Source organism: Gymnogyps californianus, chromosome 4 (assembly GCF_018139145.2).
Source record: "Gymnogyps californianus isolate 813 chromosome 4, ASM1813914v2, whole genome shotgun sequence".
In the NCBI taxonomy this organism is placed as follows: Eukaryota; Metazoa; Chordata; class Aves; order Accipitriformes; family Cathartidae; genus Gymnogyps; species Gymnogyps californianus.
In genome coordinates this window covers 12,003,832-12,031,420 of record NC_059474.1, presented here as the reverse complement: position 1 = coordinate 12,031,420, position 27,589 = coordinate 12,003,832, and the positions used below count along the sequence as shown (strand labels likewise).

At 37.7% G+C, this 27,589-nt stretch overlaps 1 protein-coding gene across 1 annotated transcript in view; it reads right to left on the bottom strand.

The window, feature by feature from the left end:
* Positions 1 to 27,589, bottom strand: part of ACOX3 (acyl-CoA oxidase 3, pristanoyl) — a 37,443-nt gene that overhangs the window by 7,437 nt on the left and 2,417 nt on the right. Inside the window, exons 2-14 of the mRNA XM_050895551.1 lie at positions 26,667 to 26,845; positions 24,233 to 24,466; positions 23,106 to 23,177; positions 21,539 to 21,628; positions 19,373 to 19,516; positions 18,423 to 18,511; positions 8,736 to 8,832; positions 8,133 to 8,315; positions 6,614 to 6,736; positions 4,856 to 4,976; positions 4,244 to 4,363; positions 3,451 to 3,564; positions 1,642 to 1,757 (exon numbers count right to left, since the gene is read on the bottom strand). Of these exons, the coding sequence (XP_050751508.1) occupies positions 1,642 to 1,757; positions 3,451 to 3,564; positions 4,244 to 4,363; positions 4,856 to 4,976; positions 6,614 to 6,736; positions 8,133 to 8,315; positions 8,736 to 8,832; positions 18,423 to 18,511; positions 19,373 to 19,516; positions 21,539 to 21,628; positions 23,106 to 23,177; positions 24,233 to 24,466; positions 26,667 to 26,834 (1,671 nt within the window). The 5' untranslated portion in view covers positions 26,835 to 26,845. The remainder of the gene's footprint in view (positions 1 to 1,641; positions 1,758 to 3,450; positions 3,565 to 4,243; positions 4,364 to 4,855; positions 4,977 to 6,613; positions 6,737 to 8,132; positions 8,316 to 8,735; positions 8,833 to 18,422; positions 18,512 to 19,372; positions 19,517 to 21,538; positions 21,629 to 23,105; positions 23,178 to 24,232; positions 24,467 to 26,666; positions 26,846 to 27,589) is intronic.

The window sequence follows — 27,589 nt, the reverse complement described above, 5'->3', positions numbered from 1 at the left end:
AAAAGGCATATTCCAAAGATTACTGTCTCTCTCTTGATAGCTGTTCAGTGGCATACTTACGTCCAAGCTCAGATACAAGTATGAACTGCAAAATACACATATTCTCTGCAGGTTTAGGGAGGACTTCCCCATTACTAGATGGACTTTTTTAGACATGAATGTCAATTCCCTAGTCAGAATGAAATGTCTTAACATTGCAAATGAAGCATTAAGAATTAATTCCCTATTCTTCTTCCCTATAATTCTATTTCCTTCTTTGCCTTTGCTTGCACTTCTGTATTGTTTCTATCAAGCTATCCCCAAACCAAAATAACCTAGGGATAGGCTAGGAATCTCTTCCAGATCTCCCACAGCAAGAACAAATATTATATATTAGTCAGCCACTGGGCTAACGGAAAAGTGCTTCTTCATGCCCAGAAAGTTTTAAATCAAATATGTACACGTCTTTAAAGCACAGCTTGTAAATCATTCTCAGATGTTTTTGAGGCATGCCATTTAAAATAAAAAATCGCGCTGTCCTGGAGATGAATTGTAGGGAGAAAAGAAAACCTAATGACCTAAGGTATATCAATGCCTATCTCAAAAGCAGTTGTGTGGCTAAGTATCTTTAAATTTTAGCACATTTGAACATAAAAGAGAAGAGAACCTTCATACGTCTGAGCAAACCATTCTCTCTACCACACCGACCCCGGCACCAGCCTCCCAAGAGCTGGCCAACTGACAGGCAATCAGACTTGAATTTCTGGCAATACCCATTCTGAATTTGACCCTGAAGAGTTTCTCTAATAAGCTGCTTCTAGGGTAAAAACAGGAAAGAATTCCTCCACTCTACCAGTGGTTTCACACAGACCATCCCCTGTTGAAGCTAGGCTGGCTCTTTCTAGGTGCAGAGTTGAATATTCCTTTCTGATGTTTTTTAATGAGCTTTGCAGACAAGGTGAATGACACTGGCCATCTTCAGGGAACAGATCTCTCTCCTCAGTGACAAATGACAAGTGTTCTTTCCTTGGATGCGAGCCAGTTTTTCTCATGGAGGTAATGGAAGAATTTGGGGAGCTTGGGGATATACACTGAAATTTGGAGTCAAGCCATTCCTAGCTGTTAAAACTCTCTGGTGAGAGAGTGGATCTGCTATATGTAGATTGTCAATGTTTCCTTTTCAGGTTCCAATGCTGTCAGTCTGGTATCTTTCATGAGTACTTTGCACTATAGAAATTAGAGATGGAAAAGACCTATTAGGTCATCTAGTTTACCTACCTGCCAGAGCAAGATTCTTTCCTACAGTATGTATTTGGCCACAAGAGCAGATGGAGATGTAATAATCAGATGCTGCAGTAGATTTAATAGTAGTAGATTTAATCTTCAGAAGTTGTGCTATCAAAATTGCAGACATCACCCAGCACGTGCCTGCAACTTTTCTGAAGGGAAATATATCCTGGAAGACTTCTGCTGATGGTAACTGTCCTGCTATCATGTTCAATACAATGCACATGGACAGGTATTACATTTTATTAGTTATTTGACTTGCTGCTTTATGCTTGAGGAAATTGTACTTCATGACACAAGAAGATAAAACTAACAGGATCTGACAAACTTGCATGAAAATAAGTAAATAAAATAAGAAAGCTGAGTAAGTATTACCTGACAGTTGTTTTTTGCCTCAAAATCACTTCGCCCAGACTGCTTCTCCTTGCTCAGCTTTAGGTCACTTTCTTGGAGCAAGTAGCAAACCAGCCATTTATATGCTGCTAAAGGAACTGTGAAAAAGAGAAAACCAAAATTCTTAACATTCACATTTATAATGCAAGAAGTCACATGCAGATTCTACTGCAGTCTCAGGTTTTGTTACCTGAGATGAAAAGTGAAAGTGTTAATTAATCCATCCATTAACATGACACTTTGCCCATTACTGTAGATGCAATAAATAACATCTGGGTAAGATACTCAGATTGTAACTGTACAGCGAAGACATACCATGCCTGACCATACACTACTTCAAACTGACCCCAAGCTAAAGGCAAGGTATATTACAGCTCAATTTAGACTTCTGACTCGATCAAATTTTTTTAGCTTGTTATTTTCTTCCCATATTAAGACTCAGGTCTGCAAGGTACTCAGTCTCTTCTGAGAATACAAGAACAGAAGACAGTCCACATTGCATGGAAGCACATGACTTCTAACATTGCAAAGGTGGCTGAATGTAATTGCATTTGAATGACCTGCTTTGTACATATGTGCGTTATATTTTTAGAGCAGCCTGGAACTATTAAGGAAAAAAGTACTTCAGCATAAAGTCCTTGTGTGAAACCTGCTTGCTTGTGTCTTAGCTTAAGATTTAATGTAGAATATTATTTAGGCAATTGTGAGTGTTCACATGCTGCCTAAATTTAGGCACCTAAATTAACAGTCCAGTTTCTAACAGAATGGAACAATAAACAGATTCAGATATTTTTAAAACTATAGTCTGGTTCAGTAGGTATTACAAGAGAGGAAAGAACACGTGCTTAGGTATCAGTTTGTGCTCTGCTGGATTTCACAAGTTGGAGACATACAACAAACAAGAAAGCAAGAAGTTTTTTTGAACTAGTCTTTTTCTTATAAACCTTTGTATTTTGAAGTTATTCAGATTTTACCCCATAGCTATTATGACACTATCTCACTTGGTACTATGCATCACTATCCAAAGTTCAGCTTTTTTGCAATTATTTGAGCACCAAAGTGGTTACTGAAATCTAGGAATCAACTCGATTGCCCCTTATATATTAAGACTGGAGTTTCTTCCCCCAGTGTGTTCTCAGTTTCACAGATTCACTTTTGCTTAATGCCCTGTCACTATCTCATTATCTACTCATTTCTTTGTTAATTTTTGCCTCCAAGGGCCAATCTGGGCTCACAGTCATACAAAAGTGGGAATAGCACCTAATGTCATACTTGATTTGATTATCGCAGAGTAAGCCAGGAAAACTGCAGGGAATTTTCTTTCACAGTTACTCATTTTTCTCTATGCAACCAAAAGCAACAGTCAAAAGCAGACACACTTAAAGCCTTTTCAACTTATTTCTAAATCACTTGTATGGTTTTCTAAAATAAGATGTTTTAGTGATACAGGGTAGTGGCAATCAATGGCCCTTAAAACAGTTTCACTTGAAAACAACACCACAGTGGCAAAAAAAATAGATCACAAATGCTATTTTAGAAGAACAAAAGTGGAAAAAAGATATCTGATGCTATCCTCCATTCCAGAATTGAGGCTGGGGACAATAGGACATATTTTGAAATGCAAACTATGTTCTTAGTAAGTTGAAATGCATATAATACAAAGAAAGTCAGCAAATGGTAATATGACAAATATCTAATAAGTAGCAGAGGCTGAATCTCAAATCTCTGGATCCTTTCCTCTGGAAAGGAATTTAAGATTCTAGAATCAGTTTAACAACAGCAGAAGGCTACCTGAGGAGTCCATGCAATCTTCAACACTAATGGCTGTGAATTTCCAGCCAAGAATATGATGGTAGTCTTGCAAAATGTTTACTGTTCCAAAAGGGGATTCAAAAGGAGCTTTATCTGAAATACCAAAGAAAATAAAAATGATTTATGAGAAAAGAAATCAGACTCTTTGGAACTAAAAGCCTATTACAAAGCCATGCATACACTTGATAGGCCAGATGCAATTAGGCCATAATATTTATTTTATTATGGCCTAGTCCAGCCAAATGAGGACTGGTGGACAGGTGCTGAAACACCTGACATCACTGCCTATAAGCCCCATAAGATTCAACTCCTATTGCTGAGTTTTCCAGCTCTGTAAGATGCTGGTGAAACTCAATGCTAGAAAATTGAAACAAAATCTAGAGAATTACAAAATGTACTGATGGATATTGCTACCAAGTTAGGTGGTATGAGCTGTTTCAAGTACAATGAGCAGAGGGTACCCAGACTTACAATGACTTTAGGAGTAGTTCCATTGAACTAAACTGCACTTCTCAGGGAGTAAGATACCACTTAACCTGATTAGGGATGGCAAAACATCTAGCTAGCTTCTGCAAGACTTAGGAGAAAGAATATTTCTTGCAGCGAATATCTGCGTATTGTGAATGTATCATATGATGGAGTCTGTGGCACATTATTTATGCTCTACAAAATGATTAAATGATTGTCAATTGCTTTCAGTATGAAATTACCTCATAATTCCATTAGCTACACACTGTTGGGTCCAGCATAGGATTCCACAATGAAAACTTACGTCTTACGCAATTCATCCAGCTCATTAAGTAGTTGCTGGTTTGCTGAAGCAGGACGTTGTTATCTCCCTCGTACGTGCAGTTTGGATCATTGTCATTTCGGATTTCACCCAGACGATTCACTTAATAAGAACAAGTGCACAATTTAATATATTGCAATGTATTAATGGAAGCTAAGAGGGATTAAATAATTATTCTGTGACAAAATGCAAGAGAGTTGTGTGTTCCTGTATGTATAGCTATTTTTACCAACAGATGAGCTTGGAAGTTCACTGTTTAGCTTGTGAAAATGTACATACTGGAAAGATTTTAGAAAAGTGTGGCATTCATCTTACAAGGAGAATTTTCATCTATAAAGTCTGCATCTTTATTTTTGGAACTGAGACTGAATCACATGTACAGTCTGTCCAAATGCTGGTGCAGATGCTGCACGGGTCTAGGGTTTTTTTTGTGGTATCAGGTATGAAATGAACTTTAAAAATATGGATATGAGGAAAAAACCCTTTCTAAACATATTGCTAAAATTCAGACACCATGACACAACAACAGTCAAAGAACACATCAACATAACCAATCTTTTTTCTGGTCAGCGTATGCAGTAGTCTGTAACTTACTGGCAAGGTAACCATGTCCTCCACAAGCTTCTCGGCACTCCTGGGCTGCCTGCTGAGCAGTCCAAGAAGCCAGTGGTTTGCTGGCAGCAGATAAGGCATGAATCTCACGTCCCAAATCAGCCTTTGTGAAAAACAAGTTACAAGTGAGTAATAACTTTTACACAAAGTAAGTTTGTGACCAGTTAAAGCCATAGCTACGTGTAGTGCTTTATAATGAAGAAAAGAGTAACTAACAATACATACATAAAATTTTCTGAGATCTATGTAAGGGCAGAGCATATTTTTTGCTGCCACAAAAAAACCCCTGCCACAACTGAAAAACCTTCAGCACTAACCTTCTTATATGGGACAGCAATAATTTGTGCCAGGTTATGGACACACGGGAACATCTTAGCTCAGATGTTCCAGCTGAGATGGCATTGCATGGGATAGTTCACTGCTCGCCAGCCTTTTCCTCCCAAAGATGGAGAGGCAGGTGGTTGAAGGTGGCATGTCCAGAGAAAGCTTCTGTCCCCTCTGTGACATAAGCAATCCCTCTCCCCCCATTCAGTGAGGGGATATTTATAATATTTACTGCCTTACGTGGTTTTCACTGATCTTTCAAGCATCAACTTTGCAAAGAGTAGGAAAACTGAAATGTACCCCCTCAATTTCCAGAGAATCACAATAGCCTGCATTTACACTAACTCTGTTGGCTCTCCTTTGAAAATGTATTTGGAATTCCAGTTTCTGGAGATAGTGGGTTGATAGTACCAAAGCTTGTTTAAGAGTAACTCCCTAGTTGGTTTTTTTTGTTGTTGTTTTTTTTTTTTAAGATCTCCTGTAGAACAAAAGGAATTCATAAGGATTACATTCTTAACATTGTCAACAATCAGTTTTTTTTCTGTCACGATTTTTTTTTTCATAGCTACTGTTTTACCTAAGATTAGTGACTGCACTGGAGACCTCCAGAGATAAAATATCAGATTAAAAAAATCAAACAGATTCTTCTGTGGTTTGGGCAAAGAGGAGAAATTAGAATACCCAGCCATTAGCATACAAATCTTTCACGAGTTTTATTTTAGCTGAAAAAAGCCTGACTGTTTAAGTGAGATCTGAGCAATACACAGACAGTGTGTAGGCCCTAACAATTAATATTGTCAAAATTTTTAAAAATAAATAAAAATTATATGCTATAAAAAAACCATACTGCAGTTATTTTGGTTGAGAATCAGTCCTTGCACAGAGACAGATAGATCAAACTATTTCCTCTGTAAAGGGGTGACTTCCAATGGTCTGACTGTGGATGAGAAATTCAGCATTAAGACTCAAAAGTCTTAACTTTTTTCTCCAAAAATATTTATCCTAATGCATGAATATGAATTGTAAACTCAAGCCAGACTCACAGAGCCTGTGCAGGAATTAAGAATAGTATTGTTTCAGAAAGTCTTTAATATATGCCCCCTGCAGTATCATTTACAACAGTTATAAACTGAATTTGCATTATCATCGTATATTTATGATCAACAATTCTGCAAGGGAACATAACCTAAAATCCCACAGAAATCAATAAAACTTCAACCATTCCATCAAAACTAATTTGGATGCTTTTGTGAATGCAACTTTAATCATTACTTTAGATGTCCCATATTTCTGAGACATTGCTCTAGCATTCTTGATTGTAAGATGGCCTAAGACTTCTAAGTAGGTCCTTCATTTAACAATTTCCAGTTTATTATAGTACGAACTCAACGAAGAAGAAATGTGTAAATATCTCACCTGTCTCTGACTCCTTTGCTTTGTCAATAAGCCTACATAAAATTCTACGAAGTTCTCAAACAGGGATTTGGAGAAATAATCTAAGGCATATGCGGCAGCCAGATAAGGAAGAAGACGCCATTGCTAAAATAAAAATTAAATAGATTTCATTGCAAATTGATATATATTTTTTACAGTTATATATATGTAACTATCTTACAATATTGAACCAATCCATTCGTTTTTACTTTGTTTTACTTTGTTTAAACTGTTTTATGGAGATGAGAACTTAACAATAACCATCTATAAACATAATTAAGTGTAACTACTCTATATACAAGTTACAGTTACGTTAGTCTAGTTCATGCATTTTATGAATTTGTGATAAACATTCTGTTAAACCAGTGCAAAAGTTCACTGAAGCTTTGGGGACCAAAGACCTATTTTTGCGCTGTGTTTATACAATGTCTGGCATGCCGGGGCCAGTCATGATTCATGTGATTCTTCAGTACCATGGCAGAGGTTGTAACTGTTTCACTTGCTTGTTCATTGCTGAATATACCTTAATGCTGGCTGCATTCTGTGAAAAAAAACCAGGGCTGCGAAGCAGAGAAAAAAGCAGCTTTGCTGCTCCATGCAACTCGGAGCCCATGAAGGAAAAGAGAAACTACTTGAGGAAGCTTTTGTGGTAGAGCAAGAAGGGAATGAGAGGTTCAGCAAGCAGAGCCCACAGAACAAGCCAAAACAGAAAAATTGAGAGACTCAAAGAATAGTGGGCAGCAGACCCTCGTTTATTCAGAAGAGGTGGAAAGAAGGCAGCTTTCACCTGTTTGTAGAAACCCATGAAATCTTTCAAAGTTGCAAGACTAAGTGCAAACCTGGAAAAAAGCACCCACTTTGCAAGGACAAACTGGGCAGGTTTGTTTTCAGCATTTCTTACACGTTAATCTTTCTCATTCTGCAGATCTGAGTTTTCTCTGTTTCCCAGTTACCCTACATACTCTTGTTCTATTTTTTCAGGGCAAAAGGTGTTTTTCATCTGCATAATCTGCAGAAAAACACTGGTTATATTCCTCTCAAAATTAGTGCTAGCTTGAGAATTCACCACAATGAATGTCATTGATTTCTATACTTTTAGAGCATAAAGGCTAAAAAAGAGAAAATCAGCATAGCAGCAAAAGAGGCACTGACATTTTTAAACAAATACTAGTTTCTACATCTGCAGTACTTTCATGTGCGCATAGAAGACAGTCTTTCTCTGAAAAGGTTACTATTTTAGAAGACAAATGTTTCTAGGTACTTCAGAGAAACATGAATATTTCGGGTTTTGCTATTCCAAGAACTTATGTCAAAAATCTGATCATGCCAGGAGAAGGTCTTGAGTTGGAATGAACCCCCACAGCTGCAGTAGAATGACACTTCAGATGACATAGAAAACTTTAATTTCACTAACTTCAGTGTCACTATTTTGATCTGCAGTAGCTCTGAATCTGAGTTTCATTATATAAAAGTCTGTAGAAGTGAATCCCAAAGTATTTACCTGTGTTTGGTATTCAAGAACAGGTATTTCTTCATCATCAGTTGGTCCAAACTGACGGCGAGCTGCTGAGAAGCGAATGGCTATTGATAAAGCAAGCTTTAAATTGGTCGTGGAAATTGCCGTGATCAGAATTCTACCAGTGGACAAGGATCCCAGAGCTGCACTAAAACGCTCTTTAACATCCTGAATGAATAAAAGGCACAGACTGAATGGTGAGGCTAACATTTCATTTACATCCCCTGTAAAGATACAACTCTGGTAGCACGATCAGAAGCGCAGAGGACTGGCCAATTTTGTTTCTTGACATGTTCAGATAAGGCGTTCAGGCAAGACTCAAAGTAGTTTCTGTAAAATACTTTGGGATCAGTGGGCTAGCACAAAGAGCTACAAGTCAGTAAAATCAGTAAGGTGAGTTCAGACATCTCTGAAAGGCAATTAAAAAACCAGCATTCTGACTCTCTCATGTGAAATCGTCAACAGCCTTATTTAAGTCCAGGTATCTAGTACTTCCCAACATGAGAGGCCCATGCTCTATCTCTTAACCTACTTACACCTTTGTATATTTAATGAACTGTATTAATGAAACAAAACCTTGATTCATACCTTGACTGAACTTGAATACTTCCCCTCAGCTGTGACATCTCCAGCTATATTCAGTATGTTTTCTTTAGGTATCCTGACATTGTGGAACATGGCAAATCTGTTCAAACAAATACACAAGCAATGTAAAATCTACCTCGACATAGTATGAGATGTCTACGTTACAGAAAAAAGGTCACAGCAAAGACACGATTGCACAATGATCTCAGGCATATCAGTGAACTGAAAACAGTGACCGTCAAGCCAGGTAGGTAATTTTAGGAGAGTATGCCTGGGAGAACAAAGGCTTTCAGACTCAGGGCAGCAGAAGAAATTCAAGATGGGAAATTATTTATTATAACTCTTCAGTTTGTTTTTAAAAAAAAAAAAAAGATGATGCTTACAAAACCAAAACAAACACCTCATTGACTCTAGGAGACCATTTCAGCAGCTTCGTAAGTAAAGAAGTAAACAACTAATGGAAGGATGAGCAATGTGTTCTGTTTGAGGGGAGGGACAGGTAAAGTTACTTATTAGAGACCTTATACAGGGGCAGTTTGACAGATACTTTCACTGACGGCCCAGAAACCTGAACTGAATTCTCAGTCTGCATGAGTTTAGGTAAGTTACTTAGCTTGATATCTCAGCTATCGAAAAGCTTGGGAAGACGAACAACTTCCTTCTCCTGCTTAGAACCTGACTGGGCCATTCTGACTCCTAGTAATTCTCTGCCACAAACAATTCTGCTGAACCACGTGCTTTACTGGAGTGTTGTTCAGTCCAGTCTGGAGACCGCTTTGGAACAGAGACACTATATATTTTTATGAGTCTAAAATATAGATCTGTGAGGATCATTCATGTTATTGCAATACAAATGAGGACATAGCTGAAATAGTGCCCTGAGAAGGAACTGAATGGAGAATTTTCCTTTGTTTAAACTCAAACTAGGATTTCTGTTCCCTGGAATGTGGCATCTTAAAAAGGAAGAGCAAGATAACCTTTTCTAAATTGTGGCACCCTAGCAGCAATAAAGAAGGAAGTTGCTAGAACAGGCAGAATGTCCTGAGTATTCATATTCTTCAGGAAGAAAGCATATGAACTGTTTCACCCAAATGGGCAATACAACTTGGCACAATAGCAGCAATATCAGCTCCACTCATGAATATCTCAGTATCTAATAGCACTTGAAAAGCTGTATTTGTAATCAAAGCAAATTCCTTTTTCCTGCCAATACAGGCTGATCTATTTAATAAGGCTCACGAGAGCCAGGTCTTTCACATTAATAAATTACATAAGGGCTGCATTGCTGCATGTGCTTTAAAATTACGAGTTGTTTCCAAGGAAACATATCTGCATACTGAATTTATTCAGCCTTAGAGATACACAGTATTTTCGGACTTAGCCACAGAGAAAAGCATACTATCCTAACCAAGAACCAGCTGCTTACTGGCCTTAACGATGCTAAAAAGTGCTTTACGAAGTGCCAGTTTCAGTGAGACAACACTACTTTCTAACAGAAGCAAATTCAGAATTTCCAAAAATCTGATCTCCATCTTTGTTAACATTTTTTTCATATCACTGAAAATAAAAAATCTCATTCAAAAAAGTTCTTTTGGTTAAATTCACGTTCTCTGCTCCCTATATCCCAAATAAAATCCATCACAACTAAAACTGTATGGCAACTCCAATATTTTTAAGCGATATCATGCATGTTAGACAGAACTTGAGCTTTTTAATTATTGTTATTACTCATTACTTTAATTACAGGAGAGTGTGTGTGGCACGGTTTAGGTCCCTAGTTTAGCACTCTCTTTTCCTAGTTACTGTACATCCATAGAACTACAAAAAGGTGCTTCCTCCTAGGAGCTTACAATCCAAGCATAAGGCAAGAAGCTACAAATGTGTTCAAACAAACAGTGAGGCAGACACTAACTACTGAAGAACACATTCTTGATATGATACCTGCCATTCACAGCACGTTGGCAGCTAAGATTGGCATTTTTTTATAAGCCATTAGATCAAATGAGAATTTGAAGGAGGAATCTGAGTGATGAGGGTAAGGGAGCTTCATGGGTGTTTATCAAGGATCCCTCCCCAAGCAGGAAAAGATGCATGGAAGAAAGCAATGAAATACTATTTTAAAAAGCTATTGAATGGGTGATAAAAACTGGAATCATAAGCCAGACTAAGGGAAGAGTTGACCTAACAGAGATGATACAATCTTTGAGGCACAGATTAGGAAGAAATTTCAAAGGCTCTTGGGCATTCTCTTTGCAAATATGTATCTGGAGCATGTTTAGTCCTGTGTGTGATGAACGGTAAGATTCGTGGTAGTAATGACAATGAACAAGATGGCAAATTGTCCTTTTGTGTTTTACACTGTAGTGATTAGTTCAATTCATTCAGCAAAGCTGTGCAGTTGTAGAAAATTATTTATATTGATACGTGCTTGAAACCCTAGAGTTCTTAAAAAGCAAATTCAAATCTACTAATATATAAATCTATATACTAATAACCTACCTTTAGGACATTCAAGCCTACTAATATTGAACATGTGGCAGATGTGTGCCAAGCAAAATAGCCCCCCAAATGACCTAAACAGTTTTACCCACTTTCACCTATTGTGATACAATCCCGAATAGTTAAATCTAGAGGAAGTCTTTTGTTGGAAAGAGCAAAAAATCTTGTAGAAAGTTTTATTATAATCTATCCGACATAAATATAATGTAGCTAAGTCTCTACCACATAAAAGATTACCTAGAATTATTTTGACTAAAACCAACATGTATACCCTTCTTATAATAACTTTTTTCACAGCTAGTGAACCAAAATACTAAATATCCAATCATTATATAACAATCTGTTTTCTTGAAAGGAAAATTAGTTCAAATAAGTTTTTGAAAGTTTAGATTTTTTCCTTGATATCGTCCATTACAGATATATTATTTCCTTCTTTTTCTATAAGCTGCTATCAAAATAAACACATATAAGATGGCAAAAACTTTAAGAAGCAAAAGAGAGAGACAGAACTAGTGATTAAAACTCACACAGAAAATTCCCATGCGTAAAGAAATAACATATATTGCCTATAAACACCAGTGTTGAAAATAACAGCAGAACCTTACAGGACCTGAGAATTAAGCAACCTTGTGAGATCACTGCCAACTGCTGTTACGCTCCTTCTCCAACAACTTTGCTATTTGAAATTGTTAGACATACTGGCCAATTTGAACTTGATATCAGAACATATTAAAAATAAATAGTAAGATTTAATGAAGTCAACGATCACATATCTAATGGTTATTAGCCTAGAAAGCATAGTGAATAGACATGGATCACATCTGTCAATGCATTTAGGGGAAAAATCTCCTTGAAGAATTGAAGAAATACCTTACAATAATGGAACTGTATACACAGTCATGGGGATATCGTGTACCAGCACGTTTGGAAAATAGCTAAATTTCACATGGTGATGACAAGACCATAGGTTTGAAAGCTACCCTACTTAGGGCCTCTTCTGCATAGCAAATAGTGTGACTGAGATTAAGACCTCTCAGCAAGAAAGACAGATAGCTGTCACTTTAAATATATATCATAGGGCTCTATAGCAATGTGCAATTTTGCATCATGTAGCCCACAGGTAAAAAAACCTGCATCACATAGATTTCTACCTAGATTAGCTGAGCAGAGTGAAGCACTATTCCAATAGCAGCAATCTTGTTTGGATTCTTTGGCCAGTAGTGTAGGGAACAATTCAAGCAAAGTTAACCTTACTGACTTTAAATCATGCAATAGTAATTCATCTGGTGTGCAGTAATGCTGATAAAAAAGGAGCAGCTGGAAAAGCTACGAGCTCCTTTTGCCAGTACTAAATTAATAAGCTGTTACCTATAGTACAAATAGCTCAAACATGCTTTGGTGAATTTCAGACTCACTAAAATGCCTTTCCTGCCAGCTTTTGTTATTGACTACGTTAGAGATGGTGCAGTGACAGTTCCTTCAATCCTTCCAGCCAGAAACAGAAAGCAGGTGAATGGTATTGGAAGGCTGAGTCAAGTGATCTCACGGCTGTTTATGGGATACAGTAAACCTTGGGAAGAATCACACTTCAGAGGTTTGGTGAAAAACTTGCAGAAGGAAAGGAAACAGCCACATATTCCAGACTGAAACTCACAGAAAGATGAGAGCCGAGAAGAGTTACAGAGAAGCTGGGGAAAACTGCAAGGCAATATTTTAGCTCTAGTTTCTACAATCAAGGCTCTAATCTAAGAATGCAGCTCCGTAACAGTAATGCTTAATAGCAATGATAAAACAACATAGCATTTTATAGGCCTCCTAATCCTGTCTTAATGGACTTCATGGACACACAAAGACCCACTCACCCTAAAGTTCTTACAGGCTAAGTGCCAGTCTTGCAAGGAGTTCTGGGTGTGCAGACTCCTGCAACTGTCAAGAGCTGACAGAGCTCTGCTAAGGAAGAAAAAAGGTTGTTTGAAGTTCACTGCAGATGCAAGGCTGTATGTCTGTGGGTGATAAAACTAATGCGTGACCAGATCTGAATCTACCTTTCCCCATTAGAACCATCAAGTGCCTGTCAGTGTGAACTGGCTATGGCTACACAGTTTTGAGGTACATGTGAGTGACAAAAATGAGGGGATAAGGCAGCACTCTTCAGCAATGTGACATCTTAGCAATGTGCAACAGCACTGTATGTACCCATATAGTGTCTAACCTTGACTGTAGAAACTAAGGGGAGAGGGCAAAACAGGGAAATATCAATGATTCCACTGCAAAAATCACTGTTTTGACTGAAATTGCAAATATGCAAGATCTGTCTTGCAAAATACTTGGTTTAACTGTGAAAGTGGCACTGTTCACGAGGATTGAAGTATTGATGGTACTGTATTCAGAGAATGTAAGTACAGGCATTGTTAACATTTATTTTTATTTTATAGCTGCTTCATCACTATTGCAATTGTTTGTGACTCTCGTCAGAGGCTGCAAGAGAATAAAAATGTTAAACAAGCATAAGCTTGTTTATTTGAGAAGCAGGACTGAGTTCTACACTTGCTTTCTTATTCACGTCCCTGTACTGTCCCTTTCCCTGTAGTGGAACAGCCTCTTCTGTGGCCTTGCAGTGAACCAGACCTGACAAACCATCTGGCTGAAGACAACCAAATTTTGGGGTTTTTTTGGTCAGATTAGTTCAGGCAGCTCCAGATCCCCAGCTGAGTCCCCTACACAGCTACATAAATGTTTGTCCCAGCACAAAGAAACAGGCAGTGTAGGAGAAGAAGCAAACAACCAAAGAAGCTGAGTATGGAAATTATCTTCATGGAACTACTGCTTCAGATTGTAAAATGAAGCTCCGGACTATTTAGGCTTCAACCATATATTACAGTTCCTATCTTCCTAGTGAAATAACTGCAACCATTGCAAAATCTAAATAAGAGTTAAGAGGATAAATACTAGGAGACAAAAACCCTTTGAAGGACTAGACTTGCATTTGTTCTGTCCTTAAACTAGCAGTAGCAGAATCTTAATGTATTATTGGCACTGATACTGAAATAGTAACAAAGAAAAAAAAATATGAATTAACTATTTAAAAGTCATCCGTAAAGGCTTGGAAGTTTTGTCATGTATGTCATCTTCGCCAATATACAAGGAATTGCAATGAAGGCTTTCAGAACCTGCAATCTCTTTCCAGGAGGGATTGTTTTACACCACTTACTGTTTTTCTGCCCAATAAATCCCCTTTATCCATTTCCTCTTGGGTGTTTTGTTTTGTTTTCAGTATCCAGAAAACTGAATCTGGCCTCAGTGATTGCTAGAGAACAAGCTGAATGTCTTAGCATGTTGTATGTGTGGAGAGATTGATCACATTTTAATTTTACATGAAAGGCTGTTAAACAACTAAGAAAAACCTTCAGTTTTCCAAAGTCCATCATTATAATGAGATACAGTTAACAATTCCTCCCCCAGAAAGGCCCTTTATCTCCCCTACAAAGAATTCAGTTAAAATAAATAGCTTTCTATCTGGCAGTGGTTTGCTGTATCTTTGATAGCTTCATTTCACTAGTTCTTCCCTTATCACAGGTTTTGTCTGCGCAACAAACTGTATACATGTTATCAGTGGATACAGCTGAATGAGCTCAGAACCTGTTTTACAAAGACAGGCATGTTAAGCACCACTTCAGAAACACAATTATAACTGATTTCAAACTCTTCCCCATGCAGATTCATTGGGCATCATTTATATTTCTGGAGTGGGGAAAACAGCAATTTGCTGCTAGTTACAACTGGACATGAAATTGGTTCACCACCAATTCAGTGGCAATCATTTACTGATGTGCACTGCAGTAATGGGTAATTTTGGTAATGTTATATTAGCCAGGGTAGACAAAAAAATACCAAAGGGAAGAAACAGAAACATCAGCACTTACCTAAGCTCTTGCTTTATGTCCCTCCTCTTATGCCTGCCATGCATTTTATTGAAAAGCCCCTGGATCCCAAATACCCAGAGTTCTTTCAGTGGTTGTTTTTTTCCTCAGCTACTTCCATTTTGGGACCTCAGTGAACAGCATATTTCAAAGACTGCCAGAGCACTAGCAACAGGCGAACATTTTCATATTATAAAAATAAAAACTAAAGCACTTGCATCCCCTGGTGGCAGTCTGATTTGTTTTTTGGTAACAAAACAAAACCAGTCTAAACTCTCCGTAAGAAAAATTGGAGTTCTATTTTTAACCATTTATGTATTGATTACACAAATTGTTGTAAATGACAGAAAGAAAGAAAAATATTTTAAAATATTTTAAAGTGATTTTGTCTTTTTTGTCAGGGTAGCTAAAGTTACAGACTTGCAAAGCCCATGTGATTGTTGGACGTTCCAATTATGAAGCTATGAGAACTATTGGGAAAGACAGACTTAGAAGAAGCGGGCTAGTCAATTGGATCTACACTGCAAAAATTCCCACATTACTTCTGAAATTCCTTCTGTTACTGAAAACATTACACTCTGCATTAGCAGGAAACCAGCCTTCAGCCAAATGACCCAAGAGATTAATTGTTTTCCAAAGCCAGAAGGGACAACTACAATCACCTACTCTGTTCTCTTACATAGCATAAATCAATGGCATTTTCCAAGGCAGCTCTGGAATTTCTTCCCCATGTCTTCTGTAAGTGTTCAGGAGCTTAACTCTCTGTATTCATATTGAAAAATAGTAGCATAAACTTCTTGAAGTACAGAAACAAAATCTGACATCTCTGCCAGAGATGTCAGACTCTGATCTTCACTCTGACCGTTTATCCTGAGTGTAACTACATGGAAATATATCTGATTTACTAAGTGTCTATCGCAGTTGAACCAGACTTCACACAAACATTCAAAAAACTGGCAAAGCATGCAGTAAAGACTAACACTTGTAGTCACAGCATAATGGAATGTTTTCTCATCACCACATACAACAGGCTTCTACACTGAAGGCTGTGCTTTCTCTGGGATAAGCTAGGATATAAGATTACTAAGCTTCTTAGGAGAACACCTTGACAAGGCAGCGTCTGGTGAAATGTCTGCCTGTGAATCTTGGCATTTTTCAGATTATGCAACCAACAGTCCATTTTCTAGAGTGGCACAGCTTGTCGTCTCTGCAAACAAATGCAGAGCTATGAAGCTACTACCTTTCCAGTCCCCATCCAGGCCTTCGTGTACCTCTGAGAAGCAATGTGTACAAGTCCTGACATTTTTGACAGCTCAGTGTGAGCAGGAAGGTTGCAAAGTGAAAACTAGTTCTCTAGTTCTTGTGAACAATGTTGGCATCTAGCCTCAGACCTCTCCAAAGAAAATAGCTGAGGTAGATGAGGAACACAGGCTCCTAGAGTTTTCAGCTGAATGAAGGGTATCTATTGGTAACCTTGGGCTCCCTCGTCCCTCTATCTTAATCTGCAGGTGCTGTCTTAAACTTAAGCTTTCTAGTGCAGGGACTGTCTTAATCCATACTTAAGAGACCTAGATCCATGATTGGGGCTCCTCAGGCACTGCTGTTAGCAGAAAATAATAATATATTTTTAAAGCAGCATATGCAAAGTAAACAGAAAGACTAGAATGCCTTATGATTTGCTTTAAATGTCATGTGATGTCATAACTAAGATAAGGGACTCCATCTGATATTAAGATAGGAAGTCATTGGTATCTCTTATTTACAGTGTATTATGTGGATTATCTTTTCAGGTTATTCAGTTATTACCAATATTTTAAGAAAAGCTCTATTTTTTCCCAGTAGATCAAAGGATAAATGGATTTTAAAATTATGTGCATTTTGATGTTATGTGACAAGCACACTCTTCTCCCTCCTCGTGTCGCACATAAAACTATGCTGCAAATTAAGAACGAACAGCAGAATTTGAACATTTCTACAGAAATATCAAGCTGAATTACATTTAGATTACTCAGGCCCATGTTGCTGTGCCATCTGGTGGCTACTAGTTTGTAATGCAGTTGTAGGCAAAAATACCCCCCAAAACCCAAACCACCTTCTTTTCCAGGCCTTTTCTCACATTTTTCCTCTATAAAACTTAATTTTCTATACTTTTTTTTTCTTTATTTTGTCTGTGTCTTCAGGCAACAGAGCATCAATGAGAATGAGCTACATAAACACAAAAGTCAGTGCTATTTTTGCCACTACAGGCTATTTGGGACATCAGGAGGAGGCTGGTACAAACAACAAACTACAGAAGACCTATGACCTTCTGGAAAGCCAGTCAAAGCCATTACATTTGAAAGCAGGATACCTTAGGACGTCTACACTTTGTTTACTGCAATGGCATGTTATGAAGGACAATACATATATCTGTAACGAACTGAATCAACAGAATGAAGTAAATTTGAGGCATAAAGAAGTGACTTTCCTCCCCTCCCCCTTACTATTTTAGGTCTCTGTTTTTACACAGAGCTATGTAACTAATATAGAGGTTTAAATCATAATTTTTCTATAACGGCTGTTTTAATGCAGAAATCTACCTCAATTTCCTCACTGTCTCTTCTCCCCATCAGACACCTTTGGTTAGTATAGAAGACACACAGTAAGGCCACTGAAGTCCATGACTCAGAAATGGAGCCCAGGTACTTTTTTATTTCAACTGTCCACAGAGAATACAGAAAAAAATAACTAACCTTCTCCTTCTCTTCTGCAGTGAACAGGATTAGTCCAGAAATCCCATGATTTAAACAAGATACCTAGTTTCTCTACTGGGTCTCATTAATCTTACATCTTTACTAACAATAAACCTTGTCTGTGGATCTCCGTTAGCCTTCCTGTGGGCTGGAAATTGACAGACAAAATAATTAAGGGCTTACACTCAGATGGGTGAAGAGGCTGATTAAGTTCTTTACTCAGAACTTAATGGATTTTGGGTTTTTTTTCATTATTATTGTTGCAGAGACTATGACTGCAAGAATGCTTGGGGATATTCACAGAGTATCAGTGGCACTTCATATCCAAAAAGTGAGAGAAGCGGAAAGACTATGGTTATTCAGATAGAAAATACTGAAATTCAAGATTTTTCAATCTGGGTTTTTTTTAGAAATACCAGCAACTTAAAACCACTAGCAAATACCTCAGAAGTAAAGACAGAACTGACACAGCAGGATATTTGCACCACTCCAGTGTGATATAATCTAGAATGTTTCCTCCTTCAAATGGATTGACTTACCCATTATCCAACCCATTCTGCCCAAGTTTCTTTCCTATGTCACCTACCATCACACCTGGCATTGGTAGGAGAGTTTTCGTATCTCGAATCTGCATAGAAGTGGAATGAAACATTATTTCAGTTGTGGAACAATGCAAGTTATTGGTTGAACTTTTCAAACAGTGAAAATATTCCCAACTTGTATACTGTTATTAACGCTAAAGAGAGCTCTCTGTTTTTTTTCAAGCACATAATCCTGGATATAGCTTGTACTTAAGTATCCTCTCATTCAGGACATAGATCCCTTAATGAAAATTACTTTGGCAATATGACATTAATTACATCACTGTGTTAAATATGCCTTAACACTGATGACTGCTCTCATCAGACTAGCATTGAAACCTTCTTCAGGTATACACAGACATAGTAGGAATCAATGGAACTTTTATGTAACAATCAGCTTTGAGATATTCCCCGATTCTGTAATAAACTCTGTTCAGTCTGCAACTAGTTCATTTTACTATGCACAGCTTCTCTACTTCATTGCCATATTTTCTGATGTCTTTAATCTTATAAACTGATCTCTGTGCTAGAAGCTAGCAGATTTCATGCAGATCAACCTGCAGCACCGGCAGACACAAATCATCTTAAGCCTCATCCAAGACTTTCAGGACTTCATATAGCATAGGTTAGTTCTAACTATACAGGTAGTGTGATAATCTGGAGGCTTTTCAGCTCTTTCGTATTTTTCAGAATTTTCTGCAGAAAACTGTCAGTATAAAACTGGCTGTACAACCACCACAAAATCAGTGAACATTTAAAAACAGTACACTTGTTACAGCTGCAATAAATCTTGAAGGCATTAATTAAAGAATTTGCTGGTCAGATATAAATAACAGCATAACAGAAAGCGTCTAATTTGAACCCACTCCCCCCAAAAGAAAAAAAGATTAGCAATATTTCTACCCTACCTGTACAATAAAGGAATGTAATCCTTGGCACTGTCCATCAGGAGTATAGAGCTGGGCAAACACAACTGCATGAGTGGCATGTTTCCCCATATTACCAACCCAGAACTTTGCAGCTTCAAAGTCAGGAGTATTGATGATAAATTCCTGTAGCCAGGAAAGAAAGGAGCAAATGATATAAATCATAAAAATCAACAGATAGCTATTTTCTTTTTTTTTTTCATGACCATGGTAATGTTTTGAAAACATCCATTAACTGCCAGGGTTTCATTCTGTACTCCACTACAACAGCTGAGATCTCCCTTATTGTGTTCAACTTTGGAGAGAATACATGTAGCTAGGAAAAATTAAGAGCTGAAAAAGTTCATTACTTCATTGTAAAGCCTGAAATTCAGCCTTTTAATTGCTCATTTAAGCAGTTAAAAAAAGTAAAGCAAAGTAATGGACTCAGAAGCATTTCCTAGATCTTAGGTTAAGCTGAGGTGCAAGTCCACGTGAGGAACTGTGAGGGCTGTTTCAGCTGTGAGGGCTGAAACCTATGCAGGGACCACCTCCTTCTTATGCACTTTTGTGTGGAAAGGAAGCCTCGTTGACAGTGTGAAAGGCAGCACACTTCCCAGTTTGGACAACTGGGGGACCATGAGTAGTGGGAATTCTGAAGAATACATGTATCCTGAAATTTAGACATAGCTTCAGCATTCAGATTTTTAGATTCCAAATAGTGTGCTTTCTGGATGTGAAAGAAATCTAAATTCAGAGCTTCATGATCTTAAAGATTTAGTCATTTCAGTCACTTTTAGTGCAGTGCACTCATCACCAGCTTAAAATTCAATTTATTTAAACGGAACTTTTCACGCTGCCAAACTCACAAGGTTGGTTTTTTTCTCTGGAAAGGGATCTGATTGTCCATGTTGCACAAATGATCACTGAATTGCTTGTATATGAAAAAATGCAGACCGGAATGTTGTCCTACTGAAGAATATAAAATCTTATGTTTCAAATCTATGATTCTCATTTCTCATTCTTTTGAAGCCACTTCATGACGTACAGATATGAGTGACATTGTTTGTTGACAGTAATAGCACGCAGTTCTGTACATTACAGTGCAATAAAATGCCACATTCTTCAGGGGAGATGATGAGCCTAGCTTCTTGGGACATTAAATAACACATTTTAAATTCAACTTGGCATAAACCAAGCATGTAGATGACTAAGAGAGAGAGAAAGTTCTATCGGTCTGCTCTCTTAACTTCTATTTTCTTCTCCCTTAATGTAAAACTACAATGAGTTCTATTCATTTACTGAAAAAAAAATGTTAGGACAATGAATTTATTTCTGCAGGAGTGTTGATTTCAGAAAACAAATTATGAATAGTAAGCAGTATCTTAATGGAAAGAGCAGTTTATTGTTTTGTTCTTTCAGTCTCTTCAATAGTCTTGTTATCTCTTTTTTGTATTTCTTTTTCTGATCCTCAGGAAATAATCCTAATTGTTGTACATAAAGCCTTCATATGTAAAGACAAAAGACAATTTAATCTGCATGTCCAACTATTCCTTAAGAGACACAACAAAGGAGAAGGATGCTATCCTTATTTTATATCACAACCAGAAGCTAAATTAACTACTTGTACAAGAAAACAGAAATTTCTGCATTTACTGTAAATATTGATATATGATAGACAGCCATTTCACTTTCTTGTATTTTGTTCTGCTGGAATGGAATCACTTTGATCTTTTTAAAAAGTATTTTGGGTATTAAATGCACTGATTTACAGTAGTAAAAAATACTAGTGCAGAAGACTTTTTGTTTTGAAAACACTGGAAAGTTGTGTGGGAACATGCTTATCTGTTGAAATCCCCAGATCCACCCTTAACTGTATTCTTTGCAGGAATCCATTTCTTTCCCTTAGAAATAAACGAAGGGAAGAGAGCTGTCTCTGAACTGAGGCATCCACAGCACATGAAGTGTGACATGCTTGCCCGTTTTGGTTTTCCTGAACCAGGGCTCCCAAAAAACACCCTTCCCTCCAATGTAAGTATTTGGCTTTTTTTTTTACATTTGGAGTTGAACTTGATTCTTTCTTGTTAATCAAAGAAATCCTTGAATCATTCTGTCCTGTTAGCAAATAACAGTCTAACAGTGTCTTATTTCTGTGCATTAAGGACTAACCTGAGTGTTACGATCAAATGTGGCAGTAGTCCGTATGCCTTTGGTATTAGTTCCATGGCTGAGTTCAGTCAGAGCAAAACATCCAAAAATCTAAGTAAGGAGATATAAGGCACAGTTCAAGACTACTTTATTACAGCAATTAAAATGGTAAGATTTTCAAATGATTGCAAATGCAGCTATCGGAAACAAGCTTGCAATTGCAAGATACCAATCAAATGTAACCCTAAGGCTAGGACTTCATGCCTGCAGTAGGGTAACAGGTACTTTTTTCCTTTGCTGATGGCTGACTCTTTCAGGCAGGTACAGATTATTACATCCACTGACTAAGTTTTCAGCAGTCTGGGTTGAAAGAACTGTTGCGTGGTGAAAATCGGCAAGTCTGCTTGCATTACAACCAGTTCTAGGAACTCCCAAAGTTAGGAGAAAAACAGAATGAGGCTGTTTGTTTTCAAAATTGTGAATAGCCTACATTATTGAAGGGGATAAATTTATATCAGATCAATGTATGCATACACTTGGTTCTCAGCAGCATTTGGGAACACTGCCTGCTTGAAGCTACACTGAAATGTGCATACTGCAATCCTTTACCCTAGACTGGTTTAGACTGGCCTGTAGCACATACTCTTCAGTAGCAAACCTTTGAAAAGCAAGTGAGAATAAAAAAAAAAAACAAAAACCTGAAGCTTCAGGCAAAATTATTCTGACAAATACATATCCTCAGGCTTTTGTGTAGACTGAGAGTCATTAAAAGAATTCATCCTGATCTTTAACAGGGGGTATCAAATCAGAACTATGTAGCAGTATATTGCTGTCTACAAGCAGACAAACACAGAATTTCAGAAAATTAAATAAGCAAGGAAGGTAAATGGTTGGGAAAAAAAAAAACAGATGAGAAGTGATAAAGAATAACAAAAGAAGCATGAAGCTCAGTTTGGGTGCGCTCAGCACATACATCTTGCAAAATCAAAGAGGCTCAGGCCAGACAGTGAATGTTGCCCACATGGCCAAATGGCATAGACAGGAGAAACTGTAGGATTGGCTCTTTCTATATCAGATAGGCTACACTTATTCTGCAGGGCACTTGGTCCTGAGTCTCCATGGGACTCCATGTGGTGCTTCTGTGGCATTAAGACATTATTATTTTCCATTTTATAGCATCAGAATGGAATATTTATAGCATCATGGCAAGGGTATGTGTTGCACAGTGTACGATGTAGATGTGGGAGGTGGGAGTGTCTGAGCGTGCAAAACTTGCTAGGATATACTCTTAAAGGACTCTGGACGGAGACAAAACTGGTGTAGTGTCATCTATATTGCCTTTTGGGAGAAGTCCCCAAACTTTGTCTGCATGTTAGCTTGGACAGTCTAAAACAGATCTAGGAAGTGGCATAACAGCTAGCAGTGAGGACAGTCAGGGCTCAGTGCTTGAATCTGCTCCTTGGTCTTTTCTTCCGCTATTTAGAAGTACCTAGGTATGTAAAGAGATCAGAAATAACACAAGGGTGCAGGTAGCACCATGGTTCTGACAGTGCCCAGTTCTCACAAGTTATTAAAAAAAAAAAATTACCTCCATGCTATAAACCTGTTTCACAAGGTCTGCAAACCTCTTAGAAGCACTCAAAATTGTACCTCCAAATAGCTGTAAAAACAGAGAATTATGAATGAAATCAGTGGTGTCATGATGGAAAGCACAAACTGCACATGCATAATAACTTGTAATAGTGATTTCCATTAAAGAGACCAGGGAAAGTAGGCTGCACAGTAAACTACTACTGAGACTACAGCTGGAGGAGGTAAGTCAGGATTTGATCTTGTCAAGGCCTCTTTACAGAAGACTGAAATTTTCACAGCTCTAACCTGTTCAAGCCTTCATTGCAAACTCTTAAAAACGCTTAATGAGCTCACTTTCCACTTGTCCTTACTGATGTCCCCTTGAGTAAAGTAAAACTTTAAGACTATTCTAGTTATTTTATTGCAAATGGATTGGGAACTGAAGATAGCTGCTTCAAGATCAGACAAGAACACTGTTTTTAAAGCTACCTTCAGTTTTTCTAGGTGGATATTCATATAACAAAACTATAATTCCCAGACCCTCCCCTGCCATGTGAATAGTAATAACTAATTAATTCAACTAATATTATTTGACCAGCTATGTCAAGTATTCTCTCTCAGAGACTCATCTAGGGAGCAACTGATGAACAGAATCCCAGCCACTGACGTCAGTGAGAAACTTTACACTGGTTCCCGTTCCTTCTGGATTCTACCCTGAATTAACACACCGAGGGTAAGGCAAGGAAGTTTCTGATACCTGTATCTGTAGCAAAGACATAGCCACCAAATAGGGCCCAACAACCAAGTTCTTTGGCTGCTACTGCCCTAGAGAGGAGGCAGAGAGTGGACACAAGAAGGTGGAACTGTAGGCATCAAATATCTTTCTGTAGCTCTGTCTATACTGCTCCACCTTTACTTTCCAGGTGGGTTTCCAGTGGAGACAGGGCTTAATGACAAAGATCTACTACCTTCATCCCACAGCTCTCTGATTCTTCTAAACAGTTAAAATGAATTTCATTTTTGAAAACAAAGGACTGGGACAAGATATAGCTTTAATAAAATAGGCAGAAAGCAATGGAATTACCGTATTACAAGACACTTAAATTCAAATATACACCACTATACCTTTTGAACTGTACTTACATTGCAATGTAAGAAATACTGGAGACATGGAGACCAATCGTACATTCCTATACAGATGACCATATTGAACATCTTTAATGGGTTCTCGAAGATCTCTTGCTGAGTAAGAAAGTCATACTCAAAGAGCCTTTTACAGCGCAGGAATGTCAGCTCCTGATATTTCTCACGGCACAAATCTTCTCCAGGATCATGTGCAAAGAGAGGATCACTTTCCAAAGCAGAGAAGATTCTGTTCTTCAGGGGGAAAAAACGGACATGAGAATGTTAATCTAAAAGCATTAACAAAACAAGGTAATGTTCTTCTAGGATAATACTAGGCCTCAAACTACATTCGTCTGATAGAAAGATGTAAATTTATAAAGCCAAAACTCTGGAGAATTAAAAATATATCTTTAAATGGTCTGTCATTATATATACAGTTCATGCAGCTAAATTTTATGAAAGCTCCTTCGTCATGAAGTAATAAGTGTGGGACTGATTAACTCTGAATGTAAGAGAACAGTATGGTAAAACTTACTTACTTTTTATAGCAGCTTCATTATCCACTATACAAAGCTGCTGGCAGGATCTAAAGGGCAATGGCCCTCAATCTGAGAATAAAGGTAAAACTCTAGGGGTTACATTCAGTTAGAAATATGCCATAATGGTAAAACCATTAAGCTACCACAACTGCTCTGTTCCCAGAGGAAAGCAGAAATGTACTCCATTTAATGGAACCATCATATGCAGTCATTCAATATGGGGATGTGCATCTTTCAATGTTTTAATTTGGATCTTTTTTTTTGTTAGATGATATACTAAGGCATTTTTTTACCTCAGATCTCTGTGTCTTTAAGATATCCACATCTTCTTAATTGTCTTTCATGTAATTTAGGAAAAAAAGCGCAGTGCCTTAGGTAAAATCTTTTTAAAAGGTTTTTAAAGTCCTTTCCTCTTCTCTGAAGAGAGTGACACAGTAAGAAGGAAGAAAACCAGAAGATTTCCTGTGCTTTTCTTTGAAAAGTAGGGTCATTCCCTCTCTCTGCATGTACAACACTATTTGCTCACACAGCTTTGAAACTCCCTCAGACACAGAGCACTTGTGTTTTTTCTATGTGTCCTGGTTTTGGCTAGGACAGAGTTAATTTTCTTCCTAGTAGCTGGTATAGTGCTGTGTTTTGGATTTAGTAGGAAAAGAATGTTGATAACACACTGATGTTTTTAGTTGTTGCTAAAGTAGTGTTTATACTAAGTCAAGGATTTCTCAGCTTCTCGTGCCCAGCCAGCAAGAAGGCTGGAGGGGCACAAGAAGCTGGGAGGGGACACAGCCAGGACAGCTGACCCAAACTGGACAAAGAGCTATTCCATACCATATGACATCATGCCCAGTATATAAACTGGGGAGAGTTAACTGGGAGGGGGGATCGCGGCTCGGGAGCTAACTGGGCATCGGTCAATGAGTGGTGAGCAATTGCATTGTGCACCACTTACTTTGTATAGTTTAATTCTTTTAGTATTACTATTGTCATATTATTATTATCATTATCATTGTTTTTCATTCCTTTCTGTCCTATTAAACTGTCTTTATCTCAGCTCACAAGGTTTTTTTTTTCCTGATTCTCTCCCCCATCCCAGGGGTGGGGGGGCAGTGAGCGAGCAGCTGCGTGGTGCTTAGCTGCCAGCTGGGGTTAAACCACGACACTATGTTAAGTGTATCAGTCAGATGTAGAACAATCAGAGAAATTTTGATTTTTCTGATCCACCTTCTAAGATTTTCATAATTATGGTGAACGTTCAGTATTAGCTTAAATCCATGTAAATCCCTTTACCACCTTCAAAAAAGTCAGTTCTGTCTCCTCCTCCATCTCCAAGTCATACATTCCCACACCGTTTCTTGTGCTGCAATTAACCTCTTTTTTTGGTAGGGTTAGCTTTCAGTGAGGTAGGCATGCTAATCTGTCCAACTGCAATGCCACATAAGCATTAATGCAAGCACAGAAGATCGTAGGAAATTATGTCAGTCAAAGGAAGACAGATACAGTGTGTTTGACAGTGGCATGAACTTGGCTCAGCTTAAGTGCATTGTAAAACCATGGGATATATGACTTAATGCAAACAGTACAGTAAAGAAATACGGTAGAATATAGCTCTTTCTCAGTTTGAAACGAACACTGAAGTTCTGTAATGTAGCACCTGCTGGTCTCCCCTGTACTGATGTTCAGTAATGAAATGACCCTTATGAGACAGCAAAGTAGGTTGCTTAAAAGTTCTGAAAATTGGATGTGCAAAAAAAATTTCTGCTCTGAAAATTGGATGTGCAAAACCAATTTCTTCATGATCCATATTTACAGAGTATTATTAAAGTAAATACTCTCCCTTTGAAAATCATATACTCGCTTCTACTGATAAGGTATCTCCAAAATTAAAACATGCTTACAATTCTTGCAAAGTTTACCTTAAGCTGGATGATATCTTTGCCATCTAGTAACATTGCCATCTCCTTCCAGTTAAAGGAAGCTTTCTTACGATATTTGCAAAGCGGTCCTTTAGGGAGATCTGGTAGCAAAGTTTCCCATGAACTTTGGTTGCCAGCGGCTTCTTTCAGATTCAGTGTGGATGCCATTGTTAGCTAAACTGCATCAAACAAGAAGAGATACATCACAAACTGAAGCACCGCAGATGTCTAATTTTCAATAATAAAAAGAAATCAAAAGGGTTGTTAATTAAATCCATAGACTTGTTCAAATGTATGAGTACAGCAGTGCAGAGCCAACTAAAAGCTTGCCCTTCCATTTTTCTAATTCAATTGGCTTGGTACCAGCTAAGAAAAAAAAATGCCTTTGATCAAATACAAATGAATTACATGGTCTTTGTTACTAAAATATCAGCAAAACCTTTTAAAATAAGCAAAATACGAAACAGGGACACTATTGGTTAATATTGCATAATAAGAAAGGGGGACGAGATAAAAGATCCAGGCAAAAAAATAATGTCTTAAATAACATAATGTGAATAATTGTTACCTCACTGCTAACTTAAATGCAAAATAATAAAATATAAAGCACCCAAACATGCATACAAAGCCCTGTTCAAATGCAGGAGATGCCTGTTTTATCTCCACATTACTAGTTAACATTTAAACAACTTTTAACTAAATGACATGTTCGTTGTATGTTAAGGTCTGTCTTTATACAATTGAAGTGATGAGCTGTTGTTCATGCATAAACACAAGACAGAAGACATCAAGAAAATGGTAGGAACTCTGCCCTTATCTTCCACTGCTTGAATATATGAGAGAGTAAGTGGGTAATAAAACCTTTATTTCATGTACCCCAATTGCAAGAAACAAATTTCTGTAAAATTCTGCATATTTTATCT